At 48.7% G+C, this 18,339-nt stretch overlaps 1 protein-coding gene across 4 annotated transcripts in view; it reads left to right on the top strand.

The window, feature by feature from the left end:
- Positions 1–18,339, top strand: part of ARHGAP22 (Rho GTPase activating protein 22) — a 256,126-nt gene that overhangs the window by 183,162 nt on the left and 54,625 nt on the right. For 2 of the 4 annotated variants that reach the window (XM_030571381.1, XM_030571377.1), the window contains one exon: positions 16,751–16,879. In XM_030571381.1, coding sequence (XP_030427241.1) covers positions 16,751–16,879 — 129 coding nt within the window. Of the gene's footprint in view, positions 1–9,188; positions 9,349–16,750; positions 16,928–18,339 lie in introns of those variants that run through there. The other 2 variants (XM_030571376.1, XM_030571375.1) reach the window with 2 other exon arrangements.

An 18,339-nucleotide genomic window follows, 5' to 3' on the forward strand; every position in this document is an offset into this window, starting at 1 on the left:
AGACATCTGGTCACCCTAAACACCACTTGCCTCCACTTACATGATAGTCCCCTGCTTATATGTCCAAGGATCACATTTGCCCTCTTAGCTACAGCAGCATACTGGGAGCTCATGTTCAGCTGGTTATCTACCATGATCCCTAGTTGACCTCTGGACTGTTAAATATGTTTTCTCTCTCACTCTTGCAAAGAGTGCCATAAGGTCTGTAATGATCACAAACAGTCAGGAGGAACCTCAGGAAAGCCCAGCACTATAGGGTAGCACTGATTTAGAATTGACTTCCAACTACTGCACCCTGCCCATCTCTCTACACAAGGACTGACTCGGTCCAGCCCTGCTTAAGATTAAATCTCAAGGGGCACTTTGCTTCCTCTGTGATGCCTGGATAATAGAGTGTGTGATGCTTTAATTGATTCTGCTGGTTTGGGATTTATATACAGGATCCATTAGTCTTCTTTAAATATTTTGCTCCAGGGGCACTGTAACTTCTGTTTTGAGAGGTATATGCATATTCCTTTGTTATGCCTTGTCTCTCTCTGGTCTGTGGCTGGTTGGTTCTTGTTCACGTGCTCAGAGTTTAGCTGATCACATATGTGAGGTCGGGAAGGAATTTCCCTCCAGGTCAGATTGACAGCGAGCTTGGGGAGTTTTCGCCTTTCTCTCCAGTGTGGGGGTGTGGGTCATTTGCCTGGATTATCTGCATATATCTCACTTAATCATTTCCCTGCCATTCTGGGGGCCTCGGGCATTGGTGCACCTCAGTCCCTCCTATTCTCTGCCTGGGATTCGCAATCTTTTTCTTTCTGAGCCCTCCCCACCTGTGCCACAACAACTAGTTTTCTTCATATAAAAGCCAGGGTCAGCAAGCAGGGAAATTGCCTGGGGCCTCATGCTGGGGGCGGAGGCACTAAGATACATTGCTCAGGATTCGGCTGCAGCCCCAGGGGTTTCAGCCCATGCGGTAGGGCTTTGGCTTTCTGCTCTGGGCCCCAGCAGGTCTAACGCTGGCCATGCTTGGCAGCCCCCCTGAAACCTACTTGTGGCCCACTAGGGGGTCCCGGACCGTTGCTTGAGAGCCACCACTCTGGGCTGTAATACTTAGGTCTCACTTTGGTTGCTGGGTTTAATATGCCAATGCTGTGTGGTGTTGGTGGCCTCTGATCTACAGATGAACTGGTGGCTGCTTCTGGCCTTAAACACTCTGACTCTATAAGAACTTCACAATGTCACCAACACTCATGATTTTTTATTTATATATTTATTTGCGAGTCATATGAGATCTGATATCCATCTTAAAGTGCCAGTTCCTGGAGTCATGTGATCATAAGAGACTCCCTTTTTTTTTGAAGAATTAAAACTGAGAGTTTCTGTTCCTCATGATTGCTGAGAAAATCTGGAAAATGTAATAATCTCTAAAGGTCAAAAAAATCCCTAAACTTCTGAGTTTTTTAATTTGCCTTCTCTTTTGTCATTAAAAATCATGATTTTTTTAGCTGTTCTCATGATTGCAGAGAGGCAGAGGGCTGACTCATGATATTTGCATGCTTAGTAATGGGAATTTTGTGCACAGCGCAACGGGGTGTTATGGACCCAATCTACAATTGTTACTGTATTGGGGCACCATATTAAAACACAATAGATTGTGTCATAACACAGTTTAATCTTGTCTCTGTGGCCTGGTTCTCCTTTCATTTGCGATAGCTTTAACATTAGCGACCTCAGTGGAGTTATTCCTGATTTATATTGGCACAAGTAGGGTTGCCAGGTGTCCGGTTTTCGACTGAAACACCTGGTCAAAAAGGGACCCTGGCGGCTTCGGTCAGCACTGCTGATCGGGCTGTGAAAAATCCGGTCAGAGACACAGTGGGGCTAAGGAAGGCTCCCTGTCTGCTGTGGTTCCACATGGCTCACAGAAGCAGGGGCATGTGCCCCCTCTGGGGGGCTCCATGTGCTGCCCCTGCCCCAAGTGCAAGCTCTGCAGCTTCCATTGGCTAGGAACCACAGCCAATGAGAGCTGCGGGGGTGCCTGCGGATAGGGCAACATGCAGAGCTGCCTGGCCATCCCTCCCCTTAGGAGTTGGAGAGGGACATGCCGCTGCTTCCAGGAGCTCCATGAGGTAGGCACTGCCCAGAGCCTGCACCCCTGACCCCCTCCTGAGCTCCGACCCCCTGCCCCAGCTCTCATCCCCTTCTGAACCCCTCAATCCCAGCCCAGAGTACTCTTCTGCACTGCAAATCCCTTATCCCCGGCCCCATCCCAGAGCCCACACCCCCAGACAGAGCCATCACTACCACCCCTGTGCCCCACCACCCTGCCCCAGCCCTGATCCCACTCCTGCCTTCCAAACCCCTCAGTCCCAGATTGGAACTCCCTCCTGCACCCCAAATCCCCACACCAGAGCCTGCACCCCCAGCTGGAGTCCTCAGCCCCCCCTGCATCCCAACCCCTCATTTCTGGCCCCACCCCGGAACCCACACCCCCAGCCCAGACCCCCTCCCACACCCAGCCCTCAGCCCAGAGCCCTCTCCCATACTCCGAATCCCTCTGCTTCATGTCCCCCATCCAGAGCCCTCACCCTCTTCTGCAACCTAACCCCCTGAGCCAGCCCAGTGAAAATGAGCAAATGAGTGAGGGTGGGGAGAGTAAGTGACAGATATGGGGGGATGAAGTAAGCAGGAGCGGGGCCTCAGAGGAGGGGTGGGGCAAGGGTGCTCAGTTTTGTGTGAGTAGAAAGTTGGCAACCCTAGGCACAAGTGAGAACAGAATCTGGCCCCAAGGTCTTCGTATGCTTCCAGAATAGGGCTATAACAGATTAGCACTGCCCACAAAGGCAAGTCCGAATTGTGGTACAAGATGATCAGGGCACCGCTGTGTTAAACTAGCCTGCGCCAACACAGTAACATTTATATTGCAGACAGGGCCTTAATTTGGTACATGGAGACTATTAACATAAGAACAGCCATGCTGGATCAGACCAAAGGTCCATCTAGCCCAAAGCCCTGTCTTCCCACAGTGGCCAGTGCCAGCTACCCCAGAGGGAATGAACAGAACAGGTAATCATCAAGTGATCCATCTCCTGTTGCCCATTTCCAGCTCCTGGCAAACAAAGGCTAGGGCAGGGGTTGGCAAACTATGGCATGGGAGCTGCATCCGGCCCTTCAGATGTTTTAATCTGGTCCTCAAGCTCCCGCCAGGGAGGGGGGTCCATGGCTTTCCCCACTCCATGCATGCCATGGCTCCGCGCAGCTCCTGGAAGCAGCAGCATGTCCCCCTTCCAGCTCCTACATGTAAGGGCAGCCAGGGGGCTCTGCACGATGCCTCCGCCCAAAGCGCTGCCCCTGCGGCTCCTATTGGCCAGGAACCACTACCAATGGGAGCTGCGTGGGTGGCCCCTGTGGACAGGGCAGCAAGTAAAGCCCCCTGATCATGCTTCTGCATAGGAGTTAGAGGGGGAACATGCTGCTGCTTCCAGGAGCTGCTTGAGATAAGCGCCACCCAGAGCCCTCACCCCATCCTGTACCCCAACCCCCAATTTTGTTAGTGTTCATGGCCTGCCATATAATTTCCATGCCCAGATGTGTCCTGTGGGCCAAAACATTTGCCCACCCCTGGGCTAGGGACACCATCCCTGCCCATCCTGGCTATAGTCTTGGCCTTCACAACATCCTTTGGCAAAGAGTTCCACAGACTGACTATGTGTTGTGTGAAAAAATACTTCCTTTTGTTTGTTTTAAACCTGCTGCCTATTAATTTCATTTAGTGACCCCTAGTTCTTGTGTTATGAGGAGTAAATAACACTTCCTTATTTACTTTCTCCACCTCAGTCATGATTTTATAGACCTCTATCATATCCCCCCTTAGTTGACTTTTCCAAGCTGAAAAGTCCCAATCTTATTTATCTCTCCTGATATGGAAGTTGTTCTATCCTCTAATAATTTTTGTTGCCCTTTCCTGAACCTTTTCGAATCCCAATATATATATTTTTGAGATGGGATAACCACATCTGCATGCAGTATTCAAGATGTGGGTATACCATGGATTTATATATAGGCAATATGATATTTTCTATCTAAGGCTTCGTCTACACTACATACCTTTTAGAAAAACATGGCCATGTTGACAGGAGAGTTTTCTCTCTGCCTTTATTGCTCCAACTAGAGGTAAATCTTGAGACTGGTTGTTCCCTGGGAGCTGTTCATAGGTGTTGGGCTGAGAAGATTCTTGAGAGAGAGGATTGCCTGCATGTTGTTTATGACTGCCTCTGTTCCAAGGCTGGTGTATGTTTAAATAAAACAAGTTACATTAAGAATATACCAAGATTCAATATCATTGATCTCTTCTCCAATGGGAAGCCACCTTATCATAGAATATCAGGGTTGGAAGGGACCTCAGGAGGTCATCTAGTCCAGCCCCTGCTCAAAGCAGGACTAATCCTCAGACAGATTTTTTCCCCAGATCCCTATATGGCCCCCTCAAGGATTGAACTCAAAACCCTGGGTTTAGCAGGCCAATGCTGAAACCACTGAGCTATCCTCCTCTTGGAAGGCTGTGGATATGTGTTGGTGTTCAGCAGGGAGACAACACTGGTGTTAGCAGTGACCTACTAATGCTGGAAGAGGGGCAACAATATCTTCTAGTCTATTCCTTATGCAGATGCCTCTTTAAGAGGTTGCCACAGTGCCCAGTTTATAGTGAAATCTGTAGCTAAGAAGCTAGCACATCATGCTGCCAATTCCATTAATGAACACATTTGCACTGTGTTAGCAGTTCCCTATCAGGAAACCTATTATTCCAGTTTTCAGCCACAAGAGTTTAATTGACTTGAGTGAGCCATCACTTATTTGATGATCCAAGCCCTGAAGCATCCTCATTGGAGATAATTGGAATGTAAGCGCTAGTGTTCATGCTCAGGATGAAGCACTCAAGTCAAGGCAGGGAAAGAATAGTGTCATGCAGTTACCAGTAAATGCTGCATTAATCAATTTAGCACTTGCTCCTAGTGCTAATTAGCATTGTTTAGTTTATATTTGAAGTAGGTCAGGGTTTCTCAAACAGAGGTCGCCGCTGCAGCTCCCATTGACCTGGAGCAGCGATCCGCAGCCAGTGGGAGCCACGATCGGCTGGACCTGCGGACAGGGCAGGTAAACGAACCGGCCCAGCCTTCCAGTGGCTTTCCCTACAGAAGCGGTGACCCTCAGTTTGAGAAACCCTGGAGTAGGTGCTGTCTGGCTTCCTGAGCTAGCTATCACTGTGTTTGTGGGGCTTTCATCTCTTGCAGCTAGTTAACTGTACTTGATACGGTCAAAGCCCAGAGCAGTACAAATGAAAGTCTTTGTTTAACTGGGAACTACTGACAGCACTGGCAGTAGATATTTTCCTGCCCTGGGCACCCTAGTTCCTGAAACGTCTCTGGGGAAGGGGCCAACTGGGTCTGTGCTGATGCTGGTGAAAGGGCAATGCCCTTTAAGTAGAGTTGCCAGGTGTCCAGTTTTTGACCCGAACACATGGTCACTGACTGGGCCATTAAAAGTCCAGTTGGCAGCACAGCGAGGCTGAGACCCTAGCCCTGCTTATCAGCGAATTCAGCTCTAGTATTCACTGACCAGAAACAAGGATCTCCATGAAGTCCCATCACCACTGTCTTTATATACTGGAGAGGGCCAAGTGGCATCTACAAGTGACATCTAGGACTCTTTAGAAACACCTTCCCCCCACACCCTTTTCATCTTCAGGGGAATTTGGCATCTCTACTCCCTGCTTAGCAAGTGAGGTTCAGTTTAAGGTGATTCCCTCAATCAGGACAGACTAAGCACAGTTCTGCTTCCCTTTATTCGTACGCTAAGGGTAACAATATTTCATTACCCCTGCCTAAAGTGAACTGTAACCCCAGAACAGCCAAAATAGATCACTTTGGCAAAGCAGCTCCATCTGCTGAGCAGGTAGGCAGTGTAAGTTTCTATATGCAAATATAGTCTGTTCCTGAAGTCTTTTCCCTCGGTGCATCACTAGATGTCAGGGGAGAGCTCATTCAAACCCTGCTTATATTTGGTTAATTAGATATATCAATTTATCTTAATTCAGTGTAAAAAAAAAAAAAGTTTAAGCTAAAGCAATATTAGCCACTCTTATGCTCAAAGAAAGAGTGTCTAAACAGGGATTTGCACCAGATTAGCAGTTTAAAAAAGGATTTAAATTGAACTGGTACAACTTTCATGGTAAGTCAAGGCCTAAGCATAGGCTGCAAGTTATATGGGCTCATGATGCCCGGGCTTCAGCAATATTCAGATCCTGGAAGCCCAGCCTGCCCTTCCCCCTCAGACCCTTTCATTTTCCAATGGGACCCTCCCACCCCTGCAGTCACCGGTCCTGCCCCATGCTGGACAAGGGGCAGCCACACCCCCAGTGAGGCTACAGTGAGGGGCAGCAGCAGGGGAGGAGGCGCACATGTGATGGCAGCCCCTCGGAACCCACCGCAGGGGAGACATGGGTTTCATGTTCCACTTGTAATCACTTCCTGTATCTTATGTGCTAGTACAATTCTAGTGGGGCTGAGTTTCTGTTCGTGTTAGGTTTTGTCCAACTCTTTGTCAATCAGACCACAGTTCTGTGGCCTAAGCATGTTGTTGATGCTTCTCTAAAGCAGTTCCAGGGAATTTGAAATTCCCAGAAATATTGCTCTGAAAGCACCAGACAGAAAAGTTAGCTCCTGCAGACTGGTGAGTTTTTGGAGAGAGCACTACGGAGTGTGTGTGTTTTGCACTCTGTCCTCTGGCACTTGGGGCTGGGACTTGCGCTAAATCACTTGGGTGTTTTTGGAAATACCACCCAAAGGCTTCCAGTGGGAACCTGGCCATCACCCATTTGTGGAGATCAGCGTTAAGGCTGTGGTTGCCAAAAGAGTCCACGAGAGCTAGGGCCCACATTCCATGGAAAGTCAGTGGGAGTTGAGTATCCAGGCTTTTTTTGAATACCCCAGCGGATGTAAATGTGAACCATGTCAGTTTGTGACCAGGCAGACTCTCAGCTGGAGTTAGTGAATGCTCCCACACAACAACGGGGGTTTGATTTTGCAACATATTTTTCCCCAGTTTTGACACACAACAGAAAAGGTCTCATGGAGAAACCCGTCAAACCCATCCCAAGCCCCAGGCATAGAGAGTCCCTGATTATGTGACATGTCCTGCGGTAGCTTTTCAGCAAATCCCCCTAAGTGGCTATATAAATAACTTTTGTATTTCTTTAGAAAAGGCTGCTGCTATGTTACCCACCACAACTGAGACAGATAATACCACTAGGCTCCTGTAGCTCATCTGTTTCACTCGACCCTTTCGGTGTATTTGAAAAATCCCAAAGCTCGTATCTTGGTTTCATAAGTTTTGCGAAGTGTGATCGAGAGCAAAACAGCAAGCCAACCAACTTCCAGAAACCCACTCCAGCAGCTCCCAGATCAGCTCTGCCTCCAAATGGATTGAGTCAAAACAAGTGTAGGATGGGACATTTACTGCAACAGCATGTCACCTCCTACTGTCTATTCTTTGGTCAGGTCTCCACTGCAAAGTTCTGCCAGCATAGCAATCAGCCAGAGGTCTGAAAAATTCTCACTCCTCAGCGACATAGTTCTGCCAGCAGAACCCCGGGATAGACGTGGCTCTGCTGACAGAAACTGGGGAGATGGTGTTACTGTGTCTGCAGACAAGCTCTTCTGTCAGAACAGACAGCATCTACAGGATGGGGCTGTGCGGCCATAGCTATGGCGACACGTGCTCTGTACTGTAGACATAGCCTTAGCTCTTCACAGAGCTCTTCCAATCCACATACCCGCTGCTTGTTCCCCTGTCCCTGCCACTCCCTCAGGGCCTTCCTGCTCCTCGTACTTTTTTCAGATGATTTCACCTGCCCTAATGGAACTTTCTAAGATCAGCTTCCTATTGACCTCTCACCCCACGGATGCTTCTGTTCCCAGCTTCCTTCTGTCAAAGGGCTAACATACAGAATAAGCAGCAGTGGAGAGGAAAAGTCACTCACTCCACGATCATCCCATTATGGTTAGATATGGGCCAAAATCCCACATCCCACTCCTCTAGCTGTGGGTTATCTGGATCTGGGAACTGCAGCCTGAGTCCATCTTTAGCCATAATGGTGTTTGGTGGGGGATCAATGCCAGCCATAATCAAAGGCAGTGAATGGCAGGATTGAAATAGTTGCTCATGTGACCATTCCAAACGCTGTGACTGACCCACTCCATTGCAACCATGCATCTCTTGCTCGCACTGGAGACGCCTAATAGTTCATCTGTCCTTTTCTGAAATCCAAGATCAAGGCTGGTTTTGTGCCACTTTGCAGAAACAGATCCCCCAATCTAGTCAGCTAACCTTGGAGAATTCGTTCACCTCATTATTCACCTTCTCTTCTTAGCAATGCGATCTTCAAGCCCTGAATGTGTTAGTCGCCTTGCTGGCACAAAGAGCAGGCCCGGGATGAGGAAACCGTGCAGCCCATCTTTCTAGCTATGGACACTAGTTTTGCCCATTTGTCAAGATCATCACTGCTGCTTACCTGCAATCAAAGGCAGCCTGTGCAGCTTCCCCAGCCTACACAGCAAACAAGTCATCAAGATGTGACCATTTTCTTCCTTCCTTTCCCCCCCCAAGCCAACACTTTGATATGCAGCCTGTGGCTTCCATTCACTTCCTACCAGGTTGCAACAGTACGTGTGTTTGCAGGCACGCGAATGCGCGCGCGCGCGCACACACACAAAACTAGCCCCCTGCAATCCACCTACGAACCAGTGCGCACAGCCATCTATGTGTAATGCAGAAATACACACACACGCACACACATACACGCATATACAAATGCTCAAAACCTCTGATACACAAACATACACATAAACATAGCAGAGCTTTGTGAGTAATGGGGGCGTGGCGAAATCAGTTGGAAAATTTATTCTGAAAATATAGTGGAACCCTTTAAATACATTCAAATATTACTCTGTTTGCTCAAATATAGGCATGCATACACATGCAGACCTAGGTGTGCACACACACAGGTGTGCAAATACACACAGACACATTCTAGGTCGGGACAGGCAAAGCTTAGTGGATATAAAAGGAATGTAGCTGCCTTTTCATCTCAACCTTGAACTCTACCTGACCCTGAAGCTGTACTGAGCAGTAGAAGTGTTCTACTAACTCCCCTTTATTTTCCATTTCCATGTACAATGGGCCCAATCCTGTTCCTACTGCTGGCTCACAAGAGAACTTCTTGGAAGAGCCAAGTTCGTCGTGGGTGCATGGCAGGTGAAGTCATGCTGTGGTGGTTGGAAAGTGGATGAGGAATGACTCCAGGTGTGTGAATCTATTCTTATGATTATCCCTTGTGGGAAATAGCTCTGTGAAGAGAGACACCCAGTGGAGTTCCTGCTGTAGCTAGCTTGGAACAGGAGCACAGAGGAGGGCAGTTCTGATAGGGGGTGATGGCAGACTTGTGCTTTGTTCTGTAGTTCCTAGTGAATTTACAGCTGGTTTCACAGCTCTGGAAATATAAAGAGGAACAATGGTCCAGTGAGAAGAAAGAAGGATGGTCCAGTGGTTAGCTTGCTGGCCTGTGGCTCAGGGTTCATGACCCTGGTTCTGCCACTTACTCTCTGTGTGACCTTGGGTAACTCACTTTGTCTTTCTGTGCCTCGGTTCCCATCTGTGTAATGGGATGATAGCCCTGCCCCGCCACACAGGGGAATGTGATGATACATACAGTAAAGACTGAGATGCCCAGCTACTGTGGTGACGAGGGCTGTATATATACCATAGATAGATCTACTGAACAGTGCAACACTGGAAATGTTAGAGAAAGCTTCCCCTCCATGCAGGCCATGAAGGGACCATCTCTAGGAATCTGATCTCCTTGCTGTTCTGGCAAGGGCTTCTGTACTGAAATGGCAATAAGGGCGCCAGTTGACTCCAGCTGCCGGCGTGGCTTTGTGATGTGTTGTGGCTATCCACTTGCTGACAAAAGCTTTGAGGTCACCAGCCAGCAGCTGAGAACACTGCTAACTAGGATGACTCTGTTACCTAGAGATGAAAGGCTCCATATCCCATTACTAGTGCTCCTAGGGCATCCAGTCCCTTAAGGTAATGTCAATCTAACTAAAGGAGTGGGTGTTGTGCATGAATTGTGCATTTATGGCTGTTTACACAGTGACTGCTGATGTTTACCAGGGTACACAGAAGCAATGAGTCTGTAAACTCCCCAGGCAGGGCTGGGAACGCGTTCATGTCTGGTGACATCTGCAGATCAAGCCAATGTATCCTGTTGTGGACTCAAGCATGCTGGTGGAAAGCTTCTATCTAAGGTACTTCTGTAGCCCCCATTAGTGCAGTACCTAGAGCACCTCATGCTTGATAATGGATTTATCTTCACAAAACCCCTGTAAGATAAGGCAGGGCTGTCATCCCCATTGTAGGCACAGAGCAACCAAGGATGGTGTCCAAGGTCACACAGGAAATTGAACCCAGGTCTTCCAAATCCTAGGCTAGTGCCCTAACCACTGGACAGTGCTTCCTTTCCTTCCCCTCTATAAGTGCAGGCAAGACTGCCCTGTCACCCACCCCCATTGAGCTGCCTATGCTCCCAGACTGTGTTTGTAACAAGGTTCTTTATAAATCTAGCAGTGAAAATGACTCTTAGCCAAAGTGCTGGGAATGCCTGCTGTGGTGAACCCTGGCCCAACTAAGGAGAGATGGCTGTGTGTGCACAAGGGCCGGTCGTATTTGGACAGGAAATTGATTAAGGATGCTGTGACAAGTTCTGTTCAGGGTGGGGATGGGAGTTGTTGTCTGCGTTTACCTGTGTCTAACAGGGTATTTCTTCCCTCTACATGAGGCAATGCAGTCAGCAGCCTGTTCATTCCACACAGTAAGAAGTAATGGCTGTACACAGTCACCTTAAAGCAGGGATTCTGAATCTGAGGGTTGGGACCCCTCAGGGGGTCAAGAGGTTATTACATGTCAGCCTCCACTCCAAACCCTGTTTTGCCTCCAGCATTTATAATGGTGTTAAATATATAAAAAATGTGTTTTTAATTTATAAGGGAGGTTGCACTCAGAAGCTTGCTATGTGAAAGGAGTCACCGGTATAAAAATTTGAGATCCACTGCCTTAAAGTCTCCACTGAGGGGAGTGGACATCTCAGGGCAAGACTATTCTAACTTCTATGGGCTTGAATGTGTGCCCTGAGCATTAGTTTATATTAGCAATGGACCTTTTCCACAAAGTGCACGTTCCAGTCTAGAGCTGAATGAGGACTTTTTGCTAAGTGTTTTCAGTTCAGCCTGTTACAGAGAGAGATGAGGCTTGAGCTCAATATCTGGATCCAAACTTCATATATCTGTAATGAGCAGAACTGAAACAACTAGCTCCGAACATCGCCAGACAAAGAAGTTTGAATGCCAGATCCTAATCAGAGTTTTCCCAAAGACCCCGGAATGTTTGGATTTGTACCATTATAAAGATAGCTTGGAGCTACAAACTGTGATCTGAAACCCCAGAACCAGATCCATTTTTGGCTTGGGGCCAGGAAAAGGAGTAGTTGTGAATTTCCGGCTAGGATGTGGACTCCAAAAGTTTGTGGGGTTCTAGCTCTGTGGGTTTGAAACTTGCTACCATCTCTAGTTCCTGTGAATCCCAAGCCTCCCAAAAGCTGATGCATATTACAACAAAATAAAAACACATGTCTGACTCCTGCCCTTGTCTGGACAAGTAGTGAGGTATAATTGTCAGAGACTCTGGGGAACCGTCTAACCCGGGGTAGGCAACCTATGGCACGCATGCCAAAAGTGGCACGCAAGTTGATTTTTCAGTGGCACTCACAGTGCCCAGGTCCTGGCGGCTCTGTATTTTAATTTAATTTTATATGAAGCTTCTTAAACATTTTAAAAACCTTATTAACTAAACTATTGTTGTATGTAAAGTAATATATTATAGATTTACAGAAAGGGACCTCCTAAAAGCGTTAAAATGTATTACTGGCACGTGAAACTTTAAATTAGAGTGAATAAATGAAGACTCGGCACAACACTTCTGAAAGGTTGCCGACCCCCGCTCTAACCTGTCCTGCTTGCTGCACCTAGGCTGCAGTGAGAAGAGCCAGCAGTGAGTGGGAAGAAAAGGAACATGTCCAAAATGTCATGACAGAAAAGTCCCCTGTAGATAGGGAAGCAGGCACTCCACTGCTGTGCATGAGCCTTAAACTAACATGTCCCCTTCTAACAACCATTTCTGAAGCACAGTCTATTTTTCTGCCTTGTGTGCAGCTATAATTACTCTGCCCAACCCCAAGTGACTAGTGATGATGGGTTTTCCCACAAACAGCCGTAGGTTCACAACCGTGCTCCTATTTAAATACCCCTAAGAATTTTCACTCACTTTTCACAATTGAGCTCCCAATTAGAGTAAATTTGTAGGCCTAGTTATCACAACAGGAGATTGTAGCCTGATCCTCCTGGCTCCAAGGACAGGCTCTATGACAGTTGCCCAAGCAAGCCAAGACCCTTGAAAATGAAGCTCCCTTTCTAAAAATGTCTACTCTGTTGGGGGAAGCTGGGTTACACTGCCAGCAAATAGCCCTTGCCGGAAGCCCAGGCCATTTAAAAGCCACCTCCTTTCTGATGGCTGGGGTGAGAAGTCCAGCCCTGAACCTCTGCTTTTATGTGCACTGTGGGCTGTAAGAGGCCACCTAATAGTGATCTGCTCTCCAGCAGGGAATCTGGCCAACGTAACCCATTGATCCCCCAGCAGAGGGCCTAGAAATGTAGCCCTGGTGCTAATGGAGGAGTCGGGCTACATAAGGAATTCCTCATCCTTCATTTTTCTGCTCTGGCAGGTGTGTGTATATGGGAGAGGGTATCCTTGAGGCCCCCCTGCATCCAAGCACAGTGATGTAGAGCCTCCTCTTTGAGAGCCAATTCCCACTAATGCAGGGGTGGGCAAATTTTTTGGCCCAAGGGCCACATTGGGGTTGCAAAACTATATCGAGGGCTGGGTAGGGAAGACTGTGCCTCCCCAAACAGCCTGGCCCCTGCCCCCTATCCGACCCCTGACTGCCCCCCTCAGCAGGGGCGGCTCTAGCTTTTTTGCCGCCCTAAGCATGGCAGGCAGGCTGCCTTCTGCAGCTTGTCTGTGGGAGGTCCCTGGTCCCGCAGATTCAGTGGCATGCCTGCGGGAGGTCCGCTGGTCTCACGGCTTCGGTGTACCCACCGCCGAATTACCGCCAAATCCGCAGAACTGGTGCCTGGAGCCGCCGCTGCCCCTCAGAACCTCCAATCCATACAACCCCCTCCAACCCATAACTTCCCCCTCCCAGGACCCCATGCCCTAAACACCCCCTGGGACCTCACCCCCTATCCAACCCCCTGCTCCCAGTCCCCTGACTGCCCCAGCCCCTATTCACACCCCTGCCCCGACAGGCCCGGGACTCCATGCCTATCCAACCCCCACTGTTCCCCGTCCCCTGACCCCTATCCACTCCCCTGCCCCCTGAGACTCTCACACTTATCCAACTCCACACACACATTCCCTGTCCCAACTGCCCCTCAGAACCTCTGCCACATCCAACCGCCCCCTGCTCCCTGTCCCCTGTCTGCCCCCTGAGATCGCCTGCCCCTTATCTAACCCCCCGGCCCCAGCCCTAGCCCCCTTACCATGCTGCTCAGAGCAGCATGTCTGGCAGCCGTGCCGTGCCGCCCAGCTGGAGCCAGACACGCTGCCGCACCGCTCGGCAGGAGCACGTAACCCTGTCACCCAGAGTGCTACCTGCGCGGTGGTGTGGCTGCAGGGGAGTGGGTACAGCGGGGGAGGGGCTGGGAGCTCAAGGGCCGGGCAGGATGGTCCCGCCGGCCGGATGTGACTTGTGAGCCATAGTTTGCCCAACTCTGCGTTAATGCCTACCTCCTGCTCTCTATCCCAACCGCCAAAGCTGCAGGCAGCAGCAACGTTGGCTTCTGTTCCTGAACTCTTGTCTGCCTTTGTAACCTGCGAGACTCCCAGTTACCATGGTGATGGGTATGAGGTCAGTGCTTCAAGTAACAGTCAGGCATGAACACTAAGGAAGGGACCTGGGCTCCCCGAAGATCAGCAGGAAAAGGGCAGGTAGGTTGTCTAGTCCAGCGGTCGGCAGCCTTTCAGAAGCGTTGTGCCGAATCTTCATTTATTCACTTTAGAAGGTCCCTTTCTATAAATCTAATATATAATTAAACTATTCTTGTATGTAAAGTAAATAAGGTTACTCAAAAGTTTAAGAAGCTTCAATTAAAATTAAATTAAAATGCAGAACCCCCTCCCCAAACCAGTGGCCAGGACCCAGGCAGTGTGAGTGCCACTGAAAATCAGCTCGTGTGCCGCCTTTAGCACACATGCCATAAGTTGCCTGCCCCTGGTCTAGCCTGTTGTCCGTGGCGGGAGGGGGCAGGGCAGGTTACTCAGAAAGGAAGCGACTGAAGGGAAATAAGAAGTGGCTTGTCGCAGGGCGAGCTGGCTTTTTACGAGGGTTGGGGCTCAGCTGCACCTTTGCTATGGCTAACTTGTCTCCCCAGGTGGAGGGGGTGAGTGTTCAGGTCATCTGACTATGCCAGGCCAGGTTGGGGGTTGGGATTGAGAGAACAGAGTGGGAATCCCTGTCCTGACCTTTATAAAGAGTGGGAGGACAGGTGGGGGGTTGGGAAGAAGCAAAGCAGGTAGAGACTGTGGCATCAGATAGATCAGTTCTGACCATCAGAAGGCGACAAGCAGGGGGCATAAAAACCAGAACTGTATCTGGGCTTGGTGCCTGATTCTCCCCTCTAAGAGGAATCCTAGTTCATAGATTGCACAGGACATAAATCATCTGAAAAATCCACACTGTGAAGCTTGCTAAAATGCTCGTGTGAGAAGGGTCAGAACTAGGTTGCATGTGGAGAGGGGAACCCAGGCTTTAATTTCGCTTGCAGTATCTACACTGCCATGCTGCCTTATTCTATGCACTAAGATTCCATTGGCTTCTTGGTTCAAATTAATTCCTTTTTAGAAAACAACGAAACCCTAGGAGTTTGGATTCATGCGGCCCCTTTCGTTTTGCAAATCAGTGCCTGGCCTGTGAGTTTGTTTAAGCTAAGCAACAATTAATAGCAAGAACAAGCATTTCCTTGGCTTACAGGCAGCTTGTAGCCCTTCCAACACACTCCCTTCCCCAGATTAACTAGGATTTAGTCGGGTTAAATTCTGTTTATATTAAGGTAGTTCCATAGAAACCAGCGCATACCATTGTCCCTATTCTTATCTCTGAATTCCATGAACAAGCCATCTCGGCAGCTCAGCTCAGGGCAACAGTTCCTGCTTTTCCAATAGATCTAATATTCCAGAGACAAGTGAGTATGGAGGTGGCAGTGATGAAACAATGAAGACACTGTCCACAGAACAAAGTCAAAGGCAGTCTCTGTGGAAGGGGGAAACTCCAAGCCATTAGTGACAGCTGATGGGTTGGCCAGTCTCTTCAGCCTCTAGATAGAAGTTGCTCCAGTACACCTATTATGTGTCCTCACGTGGGCCCTCACTGAAGTGTATCCAAGTCTGGGGCACAAGGTGGGGGGAGGGGAAGATTCCCACTGACTTCAGTGGGCATTGCGTTGGGCCTTGTGTACTGCAGCAGAGAGGAAAATTGGAATAGGAGAATGGGCATAGATGGTGGTAGTCTGAGCATCCCTGGGTGAACAGCATACAGGGCAGGCTGTGTATATTTGACATCCTGGCCAATAACTTTTCTGGGGTGTCACCCATCAGTCATGTATGAAATAGAAGTAGGCTTGGATCTGAATTCCAAATTGCACCCCATCCGCTGAATTTCTGACAGGAGAGTCAGGTTCAAATAATAAGCTCCCTAAAATGCTGGTTCTGGGGTGGATCCAAAATCAGAAGGAGTGGGAATGTGGGGGCACACTCTTCCAGCTCCAGATTCAGAAGTGGCTCCAGATGTTGGAAATCTCATGAGAACAGCTGGTCGTGTGAGATTTCTGCTGCTCAAGTTGTTAAAATCTCATAATCTCTCAGTCTCCAGGCTCCTTGATGACAGCTCCAGAGGTTCCAATGGCCATCCAGCCTTAACCTGAGCTGTAGATCTGGTTCAGCTCAAAGCTGGAGTCTAGATTTGATCTGGATCCTCCTGGACATGGCAGATTTCAAATTCTGCTGGTACTCTCATCATGCATAATGTCTAGCTTTCTGATTTGCTCCAGTGATGATCTTGATTGTTAAATCTATCACTGGGGTAATCATAGCCAGATGCTCACACCTTGATCCTCTCTCATGCAGCATGTGAAGCCTACAACTAGATTGTCCAGCACTATCTTCCCTCTGGCACCCCAAGGGCACTGAATCACCCTAAAGAGGGTGGAGCCAACCCTCTCCGTATGTCAGCACAGACATGCATAGCTGGCCTCTGGCAGGAAGGCTGGGCTGCACTGTCCTTAAGATAATGCAGTTTACACCTATCCCCATGCATGTTGGTGAGCCTAGTGGAACGTTCTGCCAGCAGCACCCACTGGGACAGTGGCTTCACGCCAGGCCATGGACCTGCACCCTACATGATCCTGTACATCAGTGCAAAAAGTAGGCATCAAGCGAACCCAGCGAGGCTGGATTGAGTGAGGCCAGTCATGGTCTTAGAGACAAGGGTTCACTGCTGGGCTAGATGCTAACCGAGATGTGTGTTTTGTCTTTTCAGGTGGTGCGGGAGACCGAGAAAAGATGCCTGTCAATCATGAAGCCTTCTTGCTCATGGCTAATTCCCAGAATGAGATGGAAGATTGGGTGAAAGCCATCCGGCGGGTCATATGGGCTCCCTTTGGTGGAGGTATTGCACATAGCTCACATGCACGTAAATTAAAACTGTTGCCTCAAGGTAAAACATATTCTTGTGATACTAGGAAAGCACATGGAAAGCACATGGAAAGCACAATTTGGGGGCGGGGGTGAACCCACATTTCTGCCCCTCTGCAGTATGTAAAACTGCCCCCACCAAAGAAGCTGATTGGTGAAAGAAATAACATTGTATTATTAATTATTATTTTATTATTTTAACTCTCATTGTTTACAGCTATTTTATTCCCTTGTCTCTGACTCCGCCTCCTTTTTCCTTTTTTGCTGAGCAGGAGAGTGTCCAGTCACCTCCATTCTTCACCACTGGGCCAGATGCCCATTTCCAAACTCTCAGAACATCTGAAAGGCAGCGTCACCTTCCACTTGACAAAGATAGGGCCCAACTCTGCAGCCTGTGTGCAAGTGAAGCTCCCATTGACTTTAGTGGGTATCTTTGTCTGTGTAAGGACTGCACGGTCAGACCCAGGACGCACCTGAGAGGGTAATAAGTGTTGCCAACTTGTGTGATTTTTTTTTTAATCTTCAGTCTCATGATTTTGAGTACTGTGATTACACAAGACTGGAGTACTGTGATTACACAAGACTTTTTCATGCTGAGATTAAGTTTCTGTCCCTTCTGGCTGTGGGGAAAAGTTTGAGAATGTGACCCTTGTCTATCCAGAAGCCTCTGCCATCACAAGCCAACAAAAAACCCAACTTTTTTCTAATCTCATGATTTTATGCCAATCTGCTGATTTTTGGTGGGAACTGACTCATGTTTTGGAATGCCCAGGTTCGGCTGTATTGGAGTGTCGGGAGCCAGCAGTTGTCTCACTGGTAATGTCTCCCTTTCTCTGAGGCCCTGCCTACCCTAGGCAGAAGCATCCAGATCCTCAAGGGTATTTTGGTGCCTAACTTACATCAACATTAATGGGACTTGGGCAGCTAAATCCCTCTGACAAGCTAGGTCAGAGGCCTTGCTGCCTATCTGACTGTAGTCTATGCTTGCTGTATCTGTACAGTGCCCTGGAACAGATGTTGTACCATGGGCACACGTGTCCATTGCAACATCTAGGACAAGGCCTCTGCCCCAGTTCAGTTGGATGTAATCTAATGTGGTGCGGGGTCCCCACAAGCAGCAGGATGCACTGATTCAGCTGCTCCTCCTAAGCCCAGCCCACAGTGCCATGCCCACATTTTCAGTTTACCTCAAAGATGCCTCCTCCAAGGGTGTCAGGAATCCCAGAATGCACCAGTGCAACCACAGCTAGAGATTGTGCTTTTAGTAGAGCCTGTGTAGGTCTGTTAGAGGCAACTTTAGCTGGGCCACACAGCAAACACTGCAAGAAAAACTGAGAAAAGCAGCAATTCAATGAAGGAGATGTGTCTGTGACAGTGTACTCCTCCAGGGCAGATGGCATCATTGCTCCTGCTGTCGTGTGTTTGGGTATTTTT

The sequence above is a fragment of the Gopherus evgoodei genome, chromosome 7, assembly GCF_007399415.2.
Source record: "Gopherus evgoodei ecotype Sinaloan lineage chromosome 7, rGopEvg1_v1.p, whole genome shotgun sequence".
NCBI classification, from domain to species: Eukaryota; Metazoa; Chordata; order Testudines; family Testudinidae; genus Gopherus; species Gopherus evgoodei.